General features: G+C 42.7%; 1 protein-coding gene across 2 annotated transcripts in view; it reads left to right on the forward strand.

The window, feature by feature from the left end:
• Positions 1-470: 470 nt before the first annotated feature.
• The window catches only part of ZC2HC1A (zinc finger C2HC-type containing 1A), a 49,652-nt gene continuing 25,707 nt past the window's right edge, over positions 471-24,415 (forward strand). The window contains exons 1-4 of one of the 2 annotated variants that reach the window (XM_075213689.1): positions 471-776; positions 14,480-14,547; positions 20,458-20,574; positions 22,941-23,082. In XM_075213689.1, the coding sequence (XP_075069790.1) occupies positions 761-776; positions 14,480-14,547; positions 20,458-20,574; positions 22,941-23,082 (343 nt within the window). In that variant the 5' untranslated portion in view covers positions 471-760. The remainder of the gene's footprint in view (positions 777-14,479; positions 14,548-20,457; positions 20,575-22,940; positions 23,083-24,415) is intronic. The other variant, XM_075213690.1, reaches the window with a different exon arrangement.

Consider the following 24,415-nt stretch of genomic DNA (forward strand, 5'->3'; position numbering starts at 1 on the left):
GGCTCTGTCCATTACCACTAAAATCTACTGGTGTTCCCTAGCAGACTTTACTATGGTACCAACAAGGTCCATGACATTCCTTTCAAAGTGAACCTTTATAATGGGGAGGTGTACTAATGGGCTCCAATAAAGAGATACAGGAGCTGTCAACTGGCAGAACTAGAACAGGATTCACAATATTTCTGGACATCTGTATGCACCCCTGGCCAAAAGAATCTTTGTAAATTCCTAACTCTGTTTTTTTACTTCCCAAGTGCCCGCCTAACTCAAAATATATACATGCAGATTGATATTAAGCAGGAGAGCTGCACATCAAACGCCCATAATGCACCGGCAGCCAAGGCAAGGACTAAGTAACACAAAGAGGACCCGCCCCTCGCTCACCGATAGGGCAGCAGACAGACAGAACACCGCTCGCTGCTACAGACAGAACACGCCCTCCCTGCAGTGCAAGCATTGACCCGCGTGACACTTCTCGTAGATACAGAAAGAGGACACGCCCCTCAAGAATTGATAAGACAGCATAAGCTTTAGCCATAGTCGCTCATTTTACGTGAATGACTTTAGCCGTTTACACAGCAACGCCTCACGGACAGTTACGACACGCCTCTTTGTTGGTGACGTCAGCTGCCCCATGGACACGCCTCTTACTGAAAGCTCTGTGCTCGGTGACAAACCTCGTTCAGCCAATTAACGGCGTGCCTGGGTTGCCGTGGTAGCCGGAGTTTGCGGTGCAGCGACACATATAGGGGGAGCCGACATGGAGGACCTAGAAGGTAAGGAGTGGTGCCTGTGGGTCATTGTGGGCTCTGTTCAGTAATGTCCTGCAGTAATGTCCTGCTCCTCAGATGTTCATAGAGCACCGATGTGCAGAGAGGTAGCCTGGACATAGCTATGTGGTGAGAGTATCAGCTGATTGCTGTAGATGGAGGATTTGACTTAATCTCTAAATCCACCTCCTGTGTTTTCTGCTCTACAGTCATCTGTGAAAGAGCAAAGAGCGAGCAGTGTAGATCTGTGACTGATGTATCTTAATCCCATAGAATGCTGAAGGCCTGCATCCCCTTTTTGTATTCAGTGTCTGAGCATCATGTGGTAAACACAGAAGACAGACTCTATCTTCTCCGCTGTGTGCCCGTGCCTGTCAGGGCCTCAGCTGCCTGCCCCTGCGTTTCGGGGGCCACCTCTGCGTGCTCGTACATTTTGGGGTCTCCGCTGCGTGCCAGTGTCTGTCGGCTTCTCCGCTGCATGCCTGTGAGTGTCGGGGCCTCCGCTGCATGCCCGTGCGTGTCGGGGGCCTCTGCTGCGTGCCCGTGCGTGTCGGGGGCCTCCGCTGCGTGCCCGTGCGTGTCGGGAGCCTCCGCTGCGTGCCCGTGCGTGTCGGGGGCCTCCGGTGCGTGTCGGTGGCCTCTGCTGCGTGCCCGTGGCCTCCGCTGCGTGCCAGTGCGTGTCGGTGGCCTCCGCTGCGTGCCCGTTCGTGTCGGGGGCCTCCGCTGCGTGCCGTGCGCGTCGGGGGCCTCCGCTGCGTGCCCGTGTGCGTCGGGGGCCTCCGCTGCGTGCCCGTGCGTGTCGGGGGCCTCCGCTGCGTGCCCGTGCGTGTCGGGAGCCTCCGCTGCGTGCCTGTGCGTGTCGGGGGCCTCCGGTGCGTGTCGGTGGCCTCCGCTGCAGGCCCGTGCGTGCCCGTGGCCTCCGCTGCGTGCCCGTGGCCTCCGCTGCGCGCCCGTGCGTGTCGGGGGCCTCCGCTGCGTGCCCGTGCGTGTCGGGGGCCTCCGCTGCGTGCCCGTGCGTGTCGGGAGCCTCTGCTGCGTGCCTGTGCGTGTCGGGGGCCTCCGGTGCGTGTCGTGGCCTCCGCTGCGTGCCCGTGGCCTCCGCTCCGTGGCCTCCGCTGCGTGCCCGTGCGTGTCGGGGGCCTCCGCTGCCTGCCCCTGCGTTTCGGGGGCCACCTCTGCGTGCTCGTACATTTTGGGGTCTCCGCTGCGTGCCAGTGTCTGTCGGCTTCTCCGCTGCATGCCTGTGAGTGTCGGGGCCTCCGCTGCATGCCCGTGCGTGTCGGGGGCCTCTGCTGCGTGCCCGTGCGTGTCGGGGGCCTCCGCTGCGTGCCCGTGCGTGTCGGGAGCCTCCGCTGCGTGCCCGTGCGTGTCGGGGGCCTCCGGTGCGTGTCGGTGGCCTCTGCTGCGTGCCCGTGCGTGCCCGTGGCCTCCGCTGCGTGCCAGTGCGTGTCGGTGGCCTCCGCTGCGTGCCCGTTCGTGTCGGGGGCCTCCGCTGCGTGCCCGTGCGTGTCGGGAGCCTCCGCTGCGTGCCTGTGCGTGTCGGGGGCCTCCGGTGCGTGTCGGTGGCCTCCGCTGCAGGCCCGTGCGTGCCCGTGGCCTCCGCTGCGTGCCCGTGGCCTCCGCTGCGCGCCCGTGCGTGTCGGGGGCCTCCGCTGCGTGCCCGTGCGTGTCGGGGGCCTCCGCTGCGTGTCGGGAGCCTCCGCTGCGTGCCTGTGCGTGTCGGGGGCCTCCGGTGCGTGTCGTGGCCTCCGCTGCGTGCCCGTGGCCTCCGCTCCGTGGCCTCCGCTGCGTGCCCGTGCGTGTCGGGGGCCTCCGCTGCGTGCCCGTGCGTGTCGGGGGCCTCCGCTGCGTGCCCGTGCGTGTCGGTGGCCTCCGCTGCGTGCCCGTGCTTGTCGGGGGCCTCCGCTGCGTGCCCATGCGTGTGGGGGCTCCCATGTCTTTCAGGTCTGTCAGTAGGCAGCTACGCAACATGCCAGTGCCTGCCACTGGCGGATCCAGGGGGGAGAGATCGGGGCAAAGTATTTGTGTGCTACATGAAAAACAGTCAGTATTTAACTTATGTGCAAAATAATAAACTAATTTGCACCCCTTACATTGTAACATGGTTTGGCCAGGCGAAAACGTACTCCCTTTTTTTGCTTTACTTTTCGTAATGACTCAGGCCAATCAGAGTGACCAGGCACCATACTCTGCCTGCATGTCTGTGCCGAACGGACCCCAGCCGCAGGCAAAGTAAGTTAAAAAAAAAAGGGGTCGGGGACCAAATCACCCCCCCCCCCTAAAAAAAAATCCTCTAGATCCGCCCCTGGTGCCTGTCAAAAATAAAATGTGTACAATTAAAAGTATAGAAAAATCAGGCTATTTTTCCTGGAGAAAAATGCTTTGCTCCTACCTATAAAACCTGAAACACCTTCCTGAATGCACAATCCCCATATAGATGCCCATGAGCTGATTTAAATAATCATGTTCCACAAAGTGAAATCTAACTCTAAACTAGGCACATGGATATGCCTAATCCAGTGTTAACAAGTCATGCAGCGATAAGCCCAACTCCTCCACCTGACAAATGTAAACTTTTTGCACCCTTGCAGCTGCCATGTTGGCCCATAAATAAATGTGGCTCTCCGTACATTCAAGCACTCTGCGTAAATTAAGCTTAGTGACAACACTACATGTAGCTGTCAGTGTGTTCTCTCCAACGTGTCCAGAATCTCAGTTCTTACAATTCCTGTTATGTGTAGAAAAATCTCAGAGTAAAAGCTCTTAGTTTCTTTGGCTAAAAAAATATTAGAACTGAAAGCTCATGTGACATTACCCTTAGGACTTCTATCATTTTGAAATGGAAACCTGGGACACCCATGCTTTGCTAAGACAATTCAGCACATATTACAGGAACTTACTACTTATACTGTTGTTTTGGATTGGTAGGGAAAAAAACATTTTTCATGTGAGTAAAAGAAGACTGTCATAGGAATATCAAGACATGTAGGAGCTCTAGTCAGACTTATATGTACAGTTAGTGGACAAGCGAATAGAAACTCCAATTTAAAGTCACCTAATAGTAGATGACCTGTATTTACAGTCACATTGGGGATACTCATGTCTGAAATAGAGCAGGGAAAGTGCAGCACCATTCTTCCACAAGAATGTCACTCAAATGACACCTGTTCGCTGGTGGTGGAAATTGTTGTATCAGGCATTATTCCAGATTATCTCATACATTTTCAGTTGGGTCCCTGAGAAGACTATGACAAATGGTTTACATCAGTGTCATGCTCATGAAACCATTGAGTAACCACATGTGCTCTGTGGATGGGGGAATGGTCATCCTGGAAGAAACCGCTCCCCTCATGAAAGAAATGCTGCAACTTGGGGTAAAGATTACTAAATCTCATTAAGGAAGAATTAGCATTGGCTATCCCTTTTAAGGGAATGACTACACCCATATAGGGAAAATGCAGACCACCAGCAAACTGACACACCAGAACCCTTTACTGTTGGAAAAAAGTACCAAGGACTGTAGAGTTCTTTAGATTGTCACCACAGATACATTTGTCCGTCTGTTGGGAATAGGGTGAAGAAGCATTCATCAAAACATATCATCTTTCTTCTCTGTAGCCCATTACCTGTATACTGACCTCGAAAACATGCATTCATAGGTGTGATGAGCAGTTTATACACTGCACCCCCGACTATGATATCCTGCTCTGTGAAGCTCTTGTCGGACAATTTTTTTCTATGGAAGTAGGTGCTAGCTCCACAGGTTAAACTTTACATTCCATTGATCTGCAGTTGTTCTCCTATTTTGCCCTACGCTTATTAGTGTGCATGAATATCACAGTCCTTGTATATGCTTGTTGCTCTTACCAATATTTTTTTCTCTGTGTTCCATGCTGACATCACCTTAGACATCCTTGCTCATGAAACTATAGCAAGTTGAGCAATCTTGACCCTTGTCCGCTTTCCTAGAATTTCCTGGAGATTCCCGAATTCCGAGTAGGTCTCCCCAAGTCCCGGGAGGGTAAGCCATTCTCCCGCATCCTTCCCACTTCCTAGTAAAGTTGGCAGGATAGGAGTCTCCATGACGCGATTCTCGTTGAAACGCATCATTTTGGCCCCGCATTCACGTCATTGCGTTGTGGGGGCAGGAACAAAATGACACGATTCGCTGCTCCCTGTCCCTCTCCGTCCTCACACCTCACCTCCCCTCCGGAACATCACAAAGTTTGTATGTATATCCTGATTATGTTGTTTACCTAAATAACATATTTTCTACACCTGCGTGGATGACCTTGCTTTCAGTCTGCTTGGTGTCCCTCATTTACCCTGGTGTTTTTATTTTTTTGGCCCAGGTTATTCCAACTGAAAAAATAGTTTTGAAAAATTGATGTTTATAAAAATATAAGTACAGCAATTTGAAAAATAAATCTTCCACTTTTATAACCACTTCTTCACAGTTTGTGTCCTGTCTTAGGTTCTACTTACCTTATGAAACTCTTTGGCACTATAAAGCCCCAGTTCCCATAATTTATTTTGATGATGTGATTGATTCTCGCTTGTCGCACGGCGAAGGATTCTTGTGTATTAACAGTAATATGCTGCTATTAAAATCCACATTACATTGATTATTCACTTAACATCTTTATAAACGCTCCACACTGTGTCCCAGTGAAATGGGTTATGATGTGAGGTGTGTGTGTGTTTCTTTTATGTATGTATAAATAACTTGACTCTACTTTATGCACTTTAGAAGACCCGGCTTCTGAGGTGGTCCAGTAATGATAGCTCAGGGTTCTTAGTTAGGTCTTAGATAGCTCTGTCACTTGTGAACATTAGAGCCATAACAGCAGCAAAAGAGACAGCTGAGAATCTGCTCTGTAGGTCACCTTTAGTCAATAATGTGTAGTCAGCTCATTTATACGAAGTGTCTTAAGCTATTGATGTGGAGTGTTGGTTACCACTCAGGATTATAGTGATATAACGAGGATATTTAATTTCTTTTTAACCTCTCTCCTGCCTTGTTACTAAATATTAAATACCTTGCAAAGCATATTTAAAAAAAACACATCTCCTTATTAAAAAAGACAACATTTTGCAGCACTGACTTATATCAGAAAAAACATGTCTGCCTCGATAATATATATATATATATATATATATATAAAGTCTAACCTTTAGTTGCATTATGACGTGTTATCCATTTGCCAATATCTTACATAGGGTTAACTTTAGCACCAACCCACTTTATCTGTAGGTATAAAATGCTTTTACTTGCTACCCTTCATCTTTACTATTGTACTTTTGATCTGAGCAAACATCTTATTTGAGACATTAAAATGCCACACAGTGGGTTAGTTGCTAACATTGCTTGAAATTACAAGTTTGCCCTAAACCATAGCAGCCAATCTACATAGTTGATGAGGTTGAAAAAAGACACCAGTCCATCAAGTTCAATCTGCTATATTATGTCTTTGTAAACATTGTTAAAGCAGTAATCCCATGCAAAATGAGGTTTGTTTGTTTTTTAGCATAAATCACTGTAATAGCCTGTAAGAAAAAGCCTTTTAATTCAGGGCCGTCTTTCCAACTGGGCACAATGGGCAGGTGCCTGGGGGACCAGCGGACAAGGGGGCCCAAGGCAGGACTCCTGTAAAAAAAAATTACCTTTTGCGGACACCTGACTGTTCAGGTCAGGTGGTGTTCCAGCTCCCTCCCTGGTCCCCTCTTCCGTGCTGCGCTCGCAGTGAATGTCGGGTGTCGTCATGCCCGACATTCACTGTGAGCACAGCACAAAGGAGCGCAGCACGGAGGAGCATGCGACAGCGATGAAGAAGAGAAGAGGATCGGACTCAGAGAACAAGGCGATTGAAAGGTAAGTTAAGGGGCAGGGGCAAACGCAGGATTTGTAGAGGGGGGTTTCCACACCACGGCACCAGTGGGCATGACCAACATGCTTCGGGGCGTGGCTATAATTTTAGACAGTGCTTGGCAGCTCTCCAACTCCTCCTATCCCCATAATATACATGGACAATGCTGCGTGCACTACTATTAGGTACACTCGGCTCTCTCTTTTGAAGCATAGCTGTGTGAAGGGGGAGCAGGGTCCAGCCACCTCAATTATACAGTGCCCCAGGCTTGGAGGGGGGTTTACAGGCACTAGGAAGCCCCTCATCGGTTTGCCTATGAGGGTGATTTGAAAGAGAAAAGTGATATATATAATATCACTTTTCACACTCACACACACACACATACATATATATATATATATATATATATATATATATATATATATATATATATATATATATATATATATATATATATAAATATAAAGGGGCCCCGGTGCTCTGCTTTGCCCGGGGTCCCATAATGTTGTTAAGATGGCCCTGTTTTAACTACCATTTTACGGTTTGTTTGTTCAGGCTGCTCCTAATGATCTAGCACTCTGTAAATTCCACAGTGTCATTTGACTACCTCTCTGTTCATCACAGTCACATGGCACGCAATGTGTGAACAGAGAGGCTTTGGAATGCCCCTCTGAACCCTGTACTGTAAGTTCCTCTCCCTTCACATGACATGCTGAGAACTGTGCATCTGTGTAACTGGCAGCCATACTGGTCTACCCTACAGAGAGATTTTAAAATGGAGATAATTTGAGATAGGAGGACAGCTAAGAAAAATGATGCAAGCTTAAAAGATACTGAACTTGCTATTTAAAGAAAATTAAAATATTAAAGTTCTATACTGCTATGCGGGACTGCAGTTTTAATTTGCAATAGACAGTTAAAAGCTAATTACAGATTGGTTGCTAGTGATTAGTGCATTATTACTCCTTAGAGTTGTGATGGGCAGTCCGATGTACTTCAAGGGTCCACATATTGCCTGTCTTTTCAAAAACAACTTCGACACCCCATATCACTCATCCCAAAACGTCACCATATGCTCCAAAATTCCCCCACATGTATTCTGAAAAACTCCCCACATGCCCATTATGCCACTGGGTTCTTCCCTGACCTTACGCCTCTGCACACCTCCCCTCCTTGCACCTCTGCACTCCTCCCTGTGCCTCTGCACTCCTCCCTGTGCCTCTGCACTCTTCCCTGTGCCTCTGCACTCCTTCTTGTGCCTCTGCACCATGCTTGATGGGTTTTTATGAGGTTTTTATGGTGATATTCTGTGTTTGGATTTTCATCAAACATGGTGTTGTGCATTAAAACCAAACAGCTCCACTGTATTCTCCAGTGACTCTATACTGGTTCCCTTCACATTGAGTCCTGTAGGTCCCGGAATGTAGATTTTACATTCTGTGCAATTTCCAGTAGCATCATATGAATTTGATTAATATAATTAATGGATTATAGATTCATACTTATATATTGGAATTCAAGGAAGTTTTATTCTTAAAGAGGGTATACCTTTTCACATGATTGTATGTATTAATTAAATATATAAATATTAATATATAATTTAAAACAATATGAATTTGTTATTAATTTATGAAATGTTTGGCTACATTGTGCTGTACTGTACGCTCACAAAGGAAAATGTATTATGAATGGTGAGATATACACGGTGTGGTGTCATTCCCTCCTGTGTTTTCCAATACATAGGAGCACTTATGGAAGATTCACTGACTGACCTTTTATTTTTCTACTGACTGACCCCTGGTATTTATCCCTATGGTCCGTTTTCAGCCAAATTTTGCTGGAGAATTTAAATTACCATAACAATGACCTCACTCCTAAGAAACTTTCCTCCCAATGCTTAAGTTTTTCCAGTTATGATTTAACAACTGACTCCACACACAGGCACAAGTCTTATTTCATTTTTTTTTAGCATTTTAATGTGTTTAAAGAAAAGGAGCATATAGTACACTTGCTCCAGATCACAAAACACAGCGGAACTGAGTCATTAAGAAGAGCAAGGCAGAAAAAGGAGTAAATTTGATCCTGGACAAAACCATGTTACCATGCAAGGGGTGCAAATTGGTTTATTAATTTGCACATAAAGAAAATACTGATTTTTTTTGTCATGTAGCACACACATAATTGATAACTTTACTTTTAGACTGAAATTTAAAGTTGATCTAGGACATTCCCTACCTCAACTATAAGTCTGTCCCCATATTTTAAATTTACCTCCCCCTCCAATGCAACATGGTTTTGCCAAGGTGCAAAGTTACTCCTTTCTTACGCATTGCTCTCCTTAATGACTCAGGGCCAACATGCCCAAGTTTGCTTAATCCCACTTTGTAAAATATGTTAACTGCATTCTTTAAATGGTCGTGACCAAGGTTGTGAAGTGCCTCAGTGACTTCAAATTATTCTTGTTGTATAATGCAAATTAGCAATATTAGATAGATATTGATGATACACTACTTACAAGGCAGTACAACCTATAAAGATTAGAGGCACATTATGCTTTTTGGAGAGATTCAGTATTTGCCAGGTAAATATAGTGCAAATAGGAAAGTGTGAGATGTTTAAGCTCTAAGCTAATGGTCCCATGTGACAAGGTAAAGTCAAAATGAACTTAAAGGAACTAATTAATATAGTCAAGTTTATTTCCGTAATAACTAGCTCTTTACAAACTCGTTTTTTTTTCTCAAAAAAATAGACTGTATACTCCGATACTCCTCTACAAACATACTGTAAAAGCTGTATTTTCAGCTTACTATCACATGCTCTGTAATAAAGGACTCGGGGAAACTGCTCTGCCTTGCTAAATTGAAATGATGAATGTTTAGAATTGTGGCTACCAACACCGACCGGAAAGTTTGGATGATGATCTAGGGATCCAGTAGCTGTGTAAGTGGGTTGGCAACAGATTAACCAGGGCAGAAAGCAGATGGGAAACTTGACATGAATAAAAGATGTTTAATGTATTTGTGCTTACTTCAGGAATTGTACTAAACATTAATATTAAGGAGCTTAAGCTAGTAGCTTAAAGGGCTGCTAAACTGCCAAATTTAAATTTCCAGTATACAACATAAATATAAAATACATTGCTCGTTTTTAACCTGGCATTCCACTGTAGCGTTGTTAAAAAATAATGACTTTCCCACTCCATTACAAGCAGCTGAAACTCCTCTGGCATCTTTTGGACAGTGTCCTAATGTGATCTGATATAGATCAAAAAGTTAAAAATGCTGTCATTTCAGTTGCTGTAACATCATTGATCATGTGCCTGTGTATGACTGAACCAATCTACACTGTGCATTTCAACAGTGCAAGTATTCCAAGCTGATAGTCACTCTGTGTCTGTCCTCCCTCTTAATACAGCAGTCTGTAACAGAGAGCATGGTGGACTTATTTAGTTAAGTATAAGCAATTGAGTATTTTTTATTGTATTATTTAGCTTCATAATGCACTGCTTTGACATATATTCATGCAATGATCGAAGTGGAAGGTATGGCTTATCACCATATACCAGCCCACTTTGACCACTGTGGTCATATCAAATGTGACTTTTCACTATTCACTATTCAGAATGTTGTCCCTTTATAGAAAGGAAAGCAGCAACAACAGTTTATTTATTTTTTGACACCATGTACTAGAGAAGTGCATAAGGATTGTTTTAATGTGGCGGTAGCAGGTTTATTTTAAAGGAAAAAAACATGCCATATCACATTGTAAGCCAGTCTTTCCTATAAATTACAGGGCACGCTAAAACATACTTGACCAATTTTTGGACCGGAGTAGAGTGCGGGGACATTATAATACGTTACGGGTCATCAGGGCTCCGCCCAGTACTGAGCAATGATGCAGTTGTGTCATCGAGCAGCGTGTGCTGGGGCCATGATGACACTAATCACTTCATCAAGGCCCAGTCCCACCCTCTTTACAAGAAGGAAAGGCGGGAGCCAGATGGTGGGCAAACCCCCTCCCTCCCTGAAATTCTGGTGTCTCCCAAACACTCCAAGACAGTAGGCAAATATTGTACTATAATACATGGTCACAAGTTCTCTCATATAGACCACATTATTTCTATGTATGTGTGTGTATATATATGTGTACAAGTTAACCCATGCATGATACTCGTGCATTTTTTTGTCAAATAATGTCAGTATACCAAATTTCAGGTCATTCGGATGAGCCCTTTCTGAGAAAATAGTTTTTTCCACAGACACACACACACTAACACACGCCGCTACACATGCAGGGGCGGATCTAGAAAATGTTTATTCCCCAGGGGGATGTTAGGGGGTGATTTAGGCCCCACCCCCTTTCCGACTTTTGAGGCTGCTGGGGGCTGCACAGTATGTGCAGGTCCGCTCGGCAGTGACAAGCAGGGACAGTGTGTTTAAAACACAATCAGAGCAGCCGGGCAGCACACTGTCACTGCCAAACGGACCTGCACATACTGTGCAGCCGTCGGCAGCAAACCCCTGCTAGGGGGGGCGATTGCCCCGATCGCACCCCCTGGATCCGCCACTGTACACATGTGTGTTCATGAGGTAAAATTACCTCACGAAAATGAGTTTGACCCCTCAACTCGTCAATAATGTCAGTATACCAAATTTCAGCCCTTTTTGAGGTTTTTTTTCCACACACACTAAGGGGCATATTCAATTAGCTTTTTGATTCGCGGTAACGCGCGTTGCCGCGAAAAGTGCGCGTTCTTGCGGGTATTACGGTACCGCATTAACGCGGATTTTCGTTCGCAACCCTATGGGCTGCGAACGAAAATCCACGTTATTGCGGTACCGTGTATTACGTTTCGCGGCTGTTCCGGCGCGTTACCGCGAATCCAAAAGCTAATTGAATATGCCCCTAAGAATTTAGTAGGTCAGTTAACCCGTGCATGATACTCATGCATTCTAGTCAAATCAACCTACTTAAGGTGTTAAAAACTCCCCACTGTCACCCCCGGCAACCACCAACTACTCCCAACTGTCACTTCTCCTTCAAGAAATATATAGGTCAGTGTATAACTCTGCCCAGCAGGTGGCGCTGCAGCTTGGTTTTTTTTTTTTTTCCATACACAGACAGACTAACACACGCCACTAGACATTTATATTATAGATATGTGTGTGTAATTAATATATATATATATATATAAATAATGAGCCACAACATTAAAACCACCGGCCTATTATTGTTCAGGTCCCCCTCGTGCCTCCAAAAACAGCTCTGACCCGTCAAGGCTTTGATTCCACAAGACCTGTGATCTGTGGTATCTGGCTCCAAAACATTACCAGCAGACCCTTTAAGTTTTGTCAGTTGCGAAGTGGGGCTTCCATGGCTCTGACTTGTTTATCCAGCACATCCAACATATCAATTGGATTAAAATCTGGGGAATTTAGAGGCCAAGTCAAAACATTGATCTCTTTGTCATGTTCCTCAAACCATTCCTGAATAATTTTTGCAGTATGACAGGCATATTATTCTGCTGAAAGTGGCCACTGCCATCAGGGAATACTGTTGCCATGAAGGGCTGTACTTGGTCTGCAACAATGTTTAGGTAGGTGGTGCGTGTCAAAGTAACATCCACATGAATGCCAGGACCCAATGTTCCCCATTGGAACATTGCCCAGAGCGTCACACTGCCTCCGCTGGCTTTCCTTCTTCCCATAGTGCATCCTTGCGCCATCTTTTCCCCCTGGTAATTCAGACAAATGGACCCGGCCATCCACATAATGTTATAGAAAGCTTGATTCATCAAATCAGGCCACCTTCTTCCATTGCTCCATGGTCCAGTTCTGGGGCTCACGTGCTCATTGTAGGCGCTTTCGACGATGGACAGGGGCCGCCCTATATGCAACATGCTGTGATGCACTGTGTGTTCTGTCACCTTTCTATAATAGCCAGCATTAAGTTTTTCAGCAATTAGCTCTTCCGTTGGATTGCACGTGACAGGCTAGCTGTCGCTCCCCAAGAGCATCAATGATCCTTGGGCGCCCATGACCATTTTACCAATTTACCAGTTATCCTTCCTTGGACTGCTTTTGGTAGGTACTAACCACTGCATACCAGGAATTCCCTACAAGACCTGCCGTTTTGGAAATACTCTGACCCAGTCGTCTAGCCATCACTATTTTGCTCTTCTCAAAGTCACTCAGATCCTTAAGATTGGCCATTTTTCCTACACATCAACTTCAAGAACTGACCTCTTGAAGGATGCCATATTAACAAGATTTGTAATTTTACTCATTTCACTTGTCAGTGGTTAAATGTTGTGATGATGTGTGTGTGTGTGTATATATATATATATATATATATATATATATATCTATAATATGAAAGCCTAGTGGCGTGTGTTAGTCTGTGTGTGGGAAAAAAAAAACCAAGCTGCAGCGCCACCTGCTGGGCGGAGTTATACACTGACCTACTAAATTCTTAGCATTATCTATAATATAAATGTCTAGTGGCGTGTGTCTGTCTGTCTGTCTGTCTGTCTGTCTGTCTGTCTGTCTGTCTGTGTGTGTGTGTGTGTGTGTGTGTGTGTGTGTGTGTGTGGAAAAAAGAAAACCAAGCTAAATTCTTAGTGTGTGTGGAAAAAAAAATTCAGAAAGGGCTGAAATTTAGTATACTAAGATGTTTTTAATTTGTTAATTTAAGTTGTTAATTGTTAAAAGTGTTTATAAAGATTTAAAAAAAATATATATATAATTCTTGAAGGAGAAGTGACAGTTGGGAGTGGTTGGTGGTTGCCGGGGGTGACAGTGCGGAGTGGTTGGTGGTTGCCGGGGGTGACAGAGTAAGAGGAGTGTGATACTCAGGACCGCTGAGAGAGATCCCTGTGTTTGGATAGACATCTGGATAGATGTGGTGATGAAAATGAAGGATGAGGTGATGGAGAAGAATGATGAGGTGGTGACATATGGACAAAACCACGTTAAAAAAGGGCGCTTACGTCGGGAAGTAACGCTCTTCCCCTGAGGAGGCCTGGGCCATGGCCCAAATGCATGACAAGAACCTTTTTAAGACCTTAAGTAGCTTGATTTAACTACAATGCATGAGTATCATGCACGGGTTAACTTGTCTAATATATATAAGCCTAGCGGCGTGTGTTAGTCTGTGTGTGGAAAAACAAAAACAAGCTGCAGCGCCACCTGCTGGGTGGAGTTATACACTGACCTACTAAATTCTTAGCATTATCTAATATATAAAAGTAAAAGCCTAGCGGTGTGTGTGTGGAAAAAACTATTTTCACAGAAAGGGCTCATCTAATTGACCTGAAATTTGGTATACTGACATTATTTGACAAAAAAATTAGAATAGTGAAGTCAGTTAACTTCCATCATCCCCCCTTCCCCCCGTGGGAGGGGTAGTAAAGGCTAAATTTACGAGTTGAGGGCTCAAACTAATTTTCGTGAGGTAATTTTACCTTATGAACACACATTAAAAATGGCGCTTGCGTCGGGAAGTAACGCTCTTCACCTGAGGAGGCCTGGGCTAGGCCCAAATGCATGACAAGAACCTTTTTAAGACCTTAAGTAGCTTGTTTTGACTAGAATGCATGAGTATCATGCACGGGTTAACTTGTATGTGTATGTATATATATATATATATATATGTGTGTGTATATATATATATATATATATATATATATATATATATATATATTTATATATATATATATATATATATACACACACAAATATTCTTTTTAATTTTTTCTGTATGTATCTAATAATTAAGGTGGTGTGGGTGAAATTGTGTATTTACTGCAGATATTTAAACTTTTTGTCTTTTTGTTTTCCGTAGAAAACTTGTCACTTGAAGACCTCAGGCCTTGTAAAATTTGTGGCAGGACTTTCCTTCTTGGTCCTTTGGTGAGTATTCTATAACAGGCCAAGAGAATTCCAGAAAGCTTCAGTGTAAATTTGTTCTTGTAATGGATTTATACCTATAGGATCTGAAATGCCAAACTTCTCTTTCTACTATATATGATTCATATTTTTATACTTTTAAGTGATCGATTAGAGAAGAATGAATAAAGCCTAGTGCAAGAATAAAAATAATGGACGATTTAGAGAGAGATCTGGTTCTTAATAGGAAATTTGATGCAGTGAGAGAAGAATAATCCTCTTCTTTAACACCATTATAAAGGAATAACAATTGAACAATATTGAGCCTATTCTTGCAGGTGTACAGCATCCATCCCTTTTCATTTCCAACAAAGTATAGTCATATAGAAAACTTGTGATATTCTAACTTAAGGTCATACTTACCAGCTTTATTTATTTTTTATCTCCGAGAGACCCTGGAAGGGGGGTCTGGTGGGAGGGCGGAAGGGGGCGGGTCTTGGTCAATCTCGTCACTTTGCCCCCGCTACATAATCAAACTTGTTTCTCAGGGATGGGGTTAAAATATGATTCTCCTTGAATCGGGTCATTGAGGCTTAAAATATGATTCTCCTTGAATCAGGTCATTGAGGCTCACACCCTGCCCACTTCACTAGAAAGTGGGCAGGATGCGGCAGAATCAGGGGCGGATCTAGAAATTTTTTCTACCCCAGGCGATTTAGGGGGGGCGGGGGCGATTTAGGCCCCACCCCCTTTCTGACTTCTAAGGCTGCGCCGGCAGCAAGCCCCTGTAGGGGGGGCGATTGCCCCGATCGCCCCTCCCCCCCCCCCCCATGGATCCGCCACTGGGCAGAAATACCTGCTCTCATGGGAGTCTGCGAGACCTACCTGGAATTCAGGAGTCTCATGAACATTCGGAGAGAGTTGGCAAGTATGCTTAAGGTGAACCGTAAGGATTTTTCTATAGAGTGAGGGCTACCATCACGATTGTACTGTGGGTTAAAGTCTACATTCAGCGTTGGTCTTTATCAGTGGAGCTTTGAAAGAAGCTTGTGTGGGGAGCATTGATCCCTATGAAGAATGCAGAGTTCATACATAAGGACTTTATCGAGAGTGCAGAAAGAAGCCTGGAAATTAATAGTTCAGACAGCTTCATCCTCCTTCCTGAATTCTCTATAAAGTCCATATGTACGGATTTCATCTTCAGCGGGACCACTGGTCCCTATGTTTAGCTCTTTGTAAGCGCCAGGAGCTCACATTTTGGGAGTAACTATGAACATAACATTTACAGTCAGTGAAAGCGTATCCTATACCTTAAATTCACTAGATCACCTCATACAAGCAACTTGATAACTTGTCTATTGCTCAGAACTATGAGCTACAATATTATTTATGCTGCATTGCACAGTTAGTAATGAATTGTCAATATAATGTAGATCTAGTTTGAAAAACAAAATTCAGGTAACCCTAATAAATCTGTCATGTCAGGATGACACAGGTAACGTGGTACTTGTGGGTGAACTCCTGCTTCCAAAATCATGAATGCTTCTATTATTAGAAATATAAGACCTTGTTTAAAAATGAATGAGTGCAGCATCTTGGAAATAACAGCATCTAAATCTGCTAGAGTGCACTTACAGCTTCTACTGACGTCACACAACATATTTTATTAATGATATCTTTTAACAGATTTATTCCTGTATTATAAAGCATGTGTCCCAATGTGATTGTAGTAAGTCTGTGCAAATAATCCAGTGCACTGAGACTATTCCTGCAGAACTAAGGGTCCTGCAGTGATATGTTCATATTTTTTATATGAGAAATACTCATTGCATACACTTGTGAAACAAAAAATGGATGAGACCTTTCAATGCTATGCGCAAAGAGGGATGATCCTCATGTTGGTGTCTGTTGCCTTCAGTCATGCAGCATGTTCAATCTGGTACAAATGTGAAACGGGTGGGTCTTCTTTCTGAAAATGCCACTAAAACTAAATTTCTTGCAGATTAAAATGTGTCCCTTGACATTATCAGCATGGGGACCTCTAGGCAATGAATGATGATGTCATTGTCACAACGTTTTCTTTTAATAATGCAATACACTAATGGGCTCATGGACTCAATTTCTAAAAAAATAAGTTCTGTGCAAGACTCATTGGGTAGCACAAAAAAGGATTGGGGGGTGTTCCAGGAACTTGGGACCCTGGGTGATTGTCTAGTCCCTCATCTCCTGATATTCTCAGATATATATGCAAATTTTCCACTACCATGACAGTAATTGAGATCTCTCACATTGGCCCTGAGTCATTAAGGACAGTAAGGCAAAAAAAAAGGAGTAAATGTTCTCCGGGACAAACCATGTTACAATGCCAGGGGTGCAAATTAGTTTATTTTCTTGTATGTAAGTTAAATACTTGCTGTTTTTTTTTATCTAGCACACAAATACTTGCTAGCTTTTTTTTTTACACTGAAATTTAGAGTTAATCTAGATCATGCCCTACCCTAACTATAAATCTGCTATCACATTTCAAATTTACCTCCCCCTCCAATGCAACATGGTTTTGCCCAGGTGCGAAGTTGTTCCTTTTTTATGCTTTGCTCTCTTTAAAGACTCAGGCTCACTGTGTTTATATTTGCTATGTAGCCGTTTTATACTCAGAGAGGCTGCAAGAGGCATTAAAGAGATGTCAGTGTTACAAATACCAGCGGTGCCTCATATTCCCAAATTGTAATTGATTTTTTTTCAAGCTATTTCAGAATTTATTAATAAAGGTTTCAGTAAAAAAAACTGTAAGCACTAGAAAATGAATGGGCAATATCAATATTTTTATAAATGGTTGTGAAGCTGTAAGCTACTTCCCTTTCCAGCTAAGTCTAGTTACTATCTGCCTCAAGGTGCTGAGGTTGCAAAATTTTTGGGGAATTGTAGTCAACCAATGGTAGACCAAGGCGTAGATACTTTGCAGTTCCGAAAACTGAGATTACCACACTGCTTTTTTTTAAAAAGGATAAAACACAGAATTGATAACTCACATATAATCAAGTTTCTGGTGCTGGGAGAAGCAAGAAAATGGGACACTCTTCAATATCAGATTGACTCCCAAAAGTGAACAAAAACTTAGAGTCACAGTGCAGTTTTAAAACCAAGCTGCAGGGCCCACAGCCCCCATTCCTGTGATGTCAGAACTAAAGGGCCTTTGTAAATGCAAATTAGGGTTTTATGATTCCTGTTGACAAAAACCTTTTCTAGTCGGGATTTATTTATCTTGTCCTAACCTTTCACCAGTATGGCATACAAACATAATTTTACCTCCACACAACAGGTCATAAGTTCCCCTTCATCTGCATACCACACATGCCCCTGGTAAGTATGATATTGGAGAAAATGATATGATATTTTCCTGTTACCCTATTCAGCTTGAATTTGTCATTCACATATAACCCTGTCAGTGCAGTCAGCATGTTTGGGTAACCCAGATGGGTGTTGGATTTCACTGTCCTGAAATAGATATTTTCAAAGGCTTTCATTTGCTACCTGCCATAAATGATACAAGGTTCTAAAATGGATCTGGGCCCTTCTCTCCCAGCACCCTTTGGGGAGTTTAACATAATCAAACACATTGATTTAAAAAGCTCCTCTGAGCCATGTCGCACTATTTCTAGGAATTAATTCACAAATACACATTTGCAGATTTATATGCCTAAAAGTTAGCTTGCACATGACAACCTAGTTTTGTGGAGCAGTGCAGAAACAAGGTTTCCTTTTGCGGAAGGTGATAATTGAAAGGGATAGAAAGGGATAAAGGGAGGGTTGAGAGAGTGCATTTGTAGGGGTGTTTCTCACTGCAGAAGGTGTCATGGCGTTTTCCACTCTGCACAACAACTTGAATGTTGCAGCAGCATAGAGCCAGCAGTCTTCAGGCCTCTTCCTGTGCTTTCAATGTTACTTACCTTTTGCCTCCATGTTGCACTTTGACATAGAAGTGCAGTTCTAGGGGCATTACAAGCAATGTAATAAAACATAACCCGCAAAAGTGTCTCATGTAATAAAAATAGTCCTATTGTTTCACAATGTTATGAACAACAAAGCTACCAGGCCTGTTTATTGATGGCTTTTTGTTGATTGATGTGCGGCCCTGCCATTTGCTTGCCAACCTGCTCTCTGGAGGGTATATGAAACCCACTGGACCAGCATGAGCTGACCAAGGAAGGTCTCTGGGGATGGCCAATATACCAGATGAAAGGAGAATAAAAGAATGAAAACGAGACTTCATGTGTCTTTTGAAATGCACTGAATCTTGGCTTCAGCCTGTGTATTGTTTATATGACTTGCACTAATTGTTCTCTCAACTGTTCAAGTCACCAGACTGTCGGTGCCAGTTATACAGTCCAAAGGCTGGCAGCTAAGAACAGAATAAATTATAGTTTAGGTCTAATGTCTTGCATAAAACTGCTGATGTGTATGACAACATGATAAACATTCTAAGTAAAAATATGTATTGATCCACTATAAAAATTGTTAGAACATACATTTGTAGAAGATTCCACAGCACACTAGACGTTCAGAGACCTGAACTGGGTACTCTTTAATTCCTACCTGAAGTAAGCATTTGCCCTCCATGTTTCTTCCTTTATGCTCTCCGAGTGTCTCCTCATGTAGCTTTACAACAGTACATTCTGGTTTGCCCAAAAATGATAGTGGTACTAAACACAGCACATGAAAACATATATTATAATGCATCGAAGAAAAATATTTTTTTCCTATCCAAAGAAATGGATAATATTGGGCGCTTCTGTGGAATCCCAATAGGGGAATTAGTTTATAATTTATTATAATAGTTTCAACCAGTCAAATATATATAAAACAATTCTAAAATAGCCACAAATCAATAAATTTGGTAATGATAATTCCTGCTCTTCTAGAGGATTGTTGTGTATCAATCCCTAAATACTTACAAAAGAGAAAACTAACAACTATGAAAAGTGCAAAAAACTCATGCCAAGTGTTCATACCACCACAGATCCAAATGATATCATATAAATCACTTTATTAAAGACATAGTTAATATAATACATTACACCACTTTTCATAGTTGTTGTTGGTTTTCTCTATTATAATACCACACTTGCTGACTCTGTCCTCCTGGAGGACAGGTCATGTGACAGGGGTAGGAGGGGGCGTGGTCACGTCTTTGTGTCACCATAACTTCGCCCCCACTATAAAATGCCAAAATTCACAGCATTAAATAGTGAGGGGGGGGGGGGCTTAATGACACGATTAAGTCACACCCCCGATATTCAATGCCGTGAATATCGGCATTTTCCCTGAAATTCGGGAGTCTCCCAGAAATTCCTGGAAAGTAGACAAGTATGTATAATACCAATTGAGAGACTATTTATTATATTAAAATGGCTCCATGTGTCCTATAATTGGAGCAATAAACAAAAGTTTATATCCAGCGACACAGCAAATGTAAATGCAGGGCCTGAGTCATTAAGGAGAATAAGACAAAAAAAGGAGGATATGTTCTCTAAAACAAACCATGTTACAATGCAAGGGGTGCAAATGAGTTTATTATTTTTCCTATAAGTTAAAAACTCACATTTATGAGGGAGAAGTTCTGGTTCAGCTCATTATCTAACTTAATAAGGGCATAATCAATTAGGTTTCCGGTCCACGGCAACGCACGTTAACGCGGAAAGTGCGCAGTATTGACTGTAATACGATACCGCAATAATGCAGATTTTCCTACGTAACTTTATGGCCTTCACACGAAAATCCAAAATCCACGTTATTGCAGTACCATGGATTGACTTTGCGGCCCGTTCCGGCGCGCGTTACCCTGGACCGGAAACCTGATTGAATATGCCCCAAAGTGCTTACACGTTTGTTCATGTTGATAATAACGCCATTCCCTATTTTCCATTTTTGTGACAGAAAAAACATATTCCAATTTGCCAAAAAGCTGCTGCTAAGAAAAGAAAAGTGTTTGACTCAAGCAGGCAGCGAGCCGAAGGGACAGAAATTTCTGTTGTCAAACCCATAAAGCCAAGGGTAAGTGAATGAAAAGTGAATCCCATTTACTGCACTAATGACAATTCCAGGGCTCCACAGCACCTGCTTAATATCATTATTACAAAAAATGTTACAACTGGTCAACCCAGACTGGAGAAAAAGTCACTACTGGCACATGAGGGTGTGAATAGCCCCTAGTCCTTGGATCCCTAAGGTCCAACAAGTTTGCGGTGTGGTGTTTTTTGCACTAACAAACAGAACAAATACAAAAACAGTTATACAAGGTGTTTCAAAAAGATGGACCCAATTTCAAAGCAATATAATTCACAGTGGCAACATATTACAAGTACACAAAATGTTATTTAATGAGTTATCAAATTTTGCTAACCATTTTATAAATGCTCTATGTGCCCTCCGCCTGCTGTACGGACAACACCGAGGCGATAGTTAAATTCGTCCCAAACGCCTCACAGAGTTTCTTCTTCCACTGATTTCACCGCTCTTCCCCTTATATAAAACGCCTGTTTCCTCCAAGTGTTGGAACCAATGACAAATGCTTTTTGGCATTAGCGGTTCAATTCCAAAGTGCCGTTGAAACACACACTGCACCACAATTACTGATTCAGTCTTGCTGAACTGCAGAACGCAAAACGTCTTTTGTTGTGGGGTCGCCATATTGCAAGCGACTGAGGCTAGTGGCTGTTGGTGCGCTGGTAGAGGCACTGAGCGGTAGTCACTTGAAACATTATGCTCCGCCCTTTCAAGTGGTAAGAGTTTCATTCATGGGTGATTCGTGGTTGCAGAGAGATAGCGATTTCAAATTGGGTCAGACAAGCAAAGCAAAATAGAACATTGCTGCACATTAACCACTCTGTTACCATTCGCTATCTTTCTATTTGACTTTGGTTGTAACTATCTCTTAGAAAAGTCGCATACTGTATGCTGTTCTGTACTTGAGTGGGCGATTACATATAGCACTTAATATTGGTGCAGGGATAGCTGAGCTGGGCAGCTCCTTGGGTACAAATGTCCAGATCTATCATATTGCTGTTAGGCAGAGGAGAGCTGGAAGTCCTGCACTCTCTGATGTTTCATTTCATGGCTAATGCTGAATAGGTTATACAGGTAAAAGATGTGTACGTAGATCAGTTTAATAGGCAGATTGACATTGTCTACCCATTGCTTCCCTAAAATGATGCCCTTGGAGAGCGACACCGGGAAAGCTACTTTAGTAAATGTGTCTTCTACAATATCATCCTGGCACCATAGTGGCACTAGTGGAATTGTAAACCTGGCTTACTTTCTGAACGATGTTCTCCCAGTAAGCTTAGGACATCTTTATATGATGTAGAGAGGGCTATTTGGGTACTTCTGAAATTTTTGTCCATAGTTGGCATATAGTACCCTAAATATCTTGTACCCATTTGGCTCCGGCTAGAAGTGAAGCCAACATTTGTTGCATATTGTAGCTTAGCATATAAGCGTGATACCATAGCTGGTAAGCTTGCGAGCAGGGTTCTCTTACCTCTACGTATGTATGTATTACCCAGTATTGTTTTATTACTGTTTGTTCCCAATTGTAAAGCGCTACAGAATCTGCTGGCGCTATATAAATAAATGTTGATGATGATACCAGTCTCTTTTATGGGAAAAGAGCTGCGAGGAGTGTTTAGTGATTTAAATATTTAATTTGTCTGAAGTTCTCCTTTAAGAACATTGATTTATTTTACCTTTATGCAGTTGTGCCGATATACTGTATGAATACTTACCAGCAAAGCATTATACAGAGATTTCCTGGCCTCCACTGTACTTCACTCCTATAGTGATCAAGTTCATCCTTAAATGGTACAGTCACATGATAGCGGTATTGTCTCCCTTGTATCATTTATTATTAATGTTTTAGAACCCGCGAAAAACATGTGTGGCTATATAATGACAATGTCAGTTTGTAATATAATTATTGATCTGTCTTTCTTTTGATTTCTATATTTGATGACTGTAGTTTTTTGACCTGTATTTAGTTTTAATCGCATGTTGTTATAATAATACATAATTAAAATAGCCTACAAATAAAAATTAATAAATAACTTTGTTTATGAAACAGTATTTTGCAGTTGTTTATAGGATCTTTGTACACACAGTGTACAGCATTTTTTTGTTTTAGACCCTTTTCTTTATTTCTCTAGTTCATACACTTCTCTTCTTGTGGCAAGCAATAAGTTTGCAGTCCTTACACTCCCTCTCCTGTCGTTCTGTCGCCAAACACATTCCTTTCATACTGAATGTCGAAATTAAATTAGTGTTTTACAGTTTTGAGGTACCTGAAATAAAAATATTGGGAACCATTAGGGTGTTTCGGAAGTTATGTATTAGTAATTCAGACCACTTGTTAATGATTGTTTCAGCCGGAACCTCCCAAGAAGCAGTCCAACTGGAGAAGAAAGCACGAGGATTTCATTGCCACAATAAGAGCTGCTAAAGGACTCGGTCAGATTATAAAAGAAGGAGGTGAACTTCCACCTCCGCCCCCACCTTCATATGATCCTGGTAGGTAATCACAGCCACTCAGTATATTACATTTAGAACATTTAAAAGATATCTCCACTCTGAGGGTATAATGCACACACATTCACTCACACACTCTGAAAAGGATGAAAAACATTCCACACTTTATTATTATTATTATTATTATTATTATTATTATTATCATCGATTTGTAAAACCAGACATAAAAGGTAGACAAATAAATGCAGACCAAAAACCAAAGGGTAGGGAGGACATTAGTGAACTTACAGTCTTGGTGGAAGATCTTACAGCTGAAACAAGAGGGGTGAGTGGGCTCAGAGTGGCACAGTTGTGAGGGTGCATTAGTGTGAATAATATCATCGGGCATAAGGTAAGCTCTAAAAAAGAGATGGGGTTTCATAGAGCTTCGAAAGATGTGAAGGCTGTGGGCAAGCCTGATTGAGAGTGGTAGGGAATTCCATAAGTAGAGAGCAGCACAGAAGAAGTCTTGTAGGCAGGAGTGAGAGATAGTTACAAGAGACCAAACAAGGAGCAGGTCAGAGGTAGATCTAAGAGGGCGAGAGGGAGAGTATTTTGATTTGAGATGTATAAGCGGTGGTGGTGTTGAGGGCCTTGTAGGTAAGGGTGAGTAATTTTAATTGGATTTTGGAGGACGTAGGGAGCCAGTGTAGGGATAAGTTAGTTAATTGGGTCTCACCGACAAGTGTAAAAAAGTAAAAAAATAAAATGTATTAAATAAAAATGCAATAATAAAAATGAATTAAAAAATATCCACTAACCATTAGTATTTTCTCCATGCTGACTGTCCGGCAGGTACATGAAGAAATTATGTCATTCCTAATGGCCAGGATGAAAATTATGCTTTTAAAGCGGCAATAGATGGACCCTACACCTGGTTTACATTATACAGGAGGCGGGTCCACCTATTGCCACTTTAAAAGCATAATATTCAGCCTGGCCCTTAGGAATGACGTAATTTCTTCATGTACCTGCCATACAGTGAGGGTGGAGAAAATACTAATGGTTAGTGGACATTTTTTAATAAAAAAAACTTTATTGCATTTTTATTTAATTAATTTTTTTAAATTTTCACACTGGAGACTACCTGGGTCAGACCCAGGAATAACCCTCTAAAAGACCCGGGTCTAATTTCCAGGTCATCCGACCCGGAAATTAGTCCTGGACCCATTTGCATTGAGCCTCAACCCGGGTTGTTGGGGTTTGCCCCGGCAGTGTGAATGGGGTTTTAGTAAGAACAAGTGTTTAGAGACCACAGTCTTTTTTTTATTCTCTGTATATATTGTGGTCAAACTGTAAATTTAGAAGGGGTGGTATGAAAAATGTAATGGCAATG

This window comes from Mixophyes fleayi, chromosome 5 (genome assembly GCF_038048845.1).
Source record: "Mixophyes fleayi isolate aMixFle1 chromosome 5, aMixFle1.hap1, whole genome shotgun sequence".
Lineage (NCBI taxonomy): Eukaryota > Metazoa > Chordata > Amphibia > Anura > Limnodynastidae > Mixophyes > Mixophyes fleayi.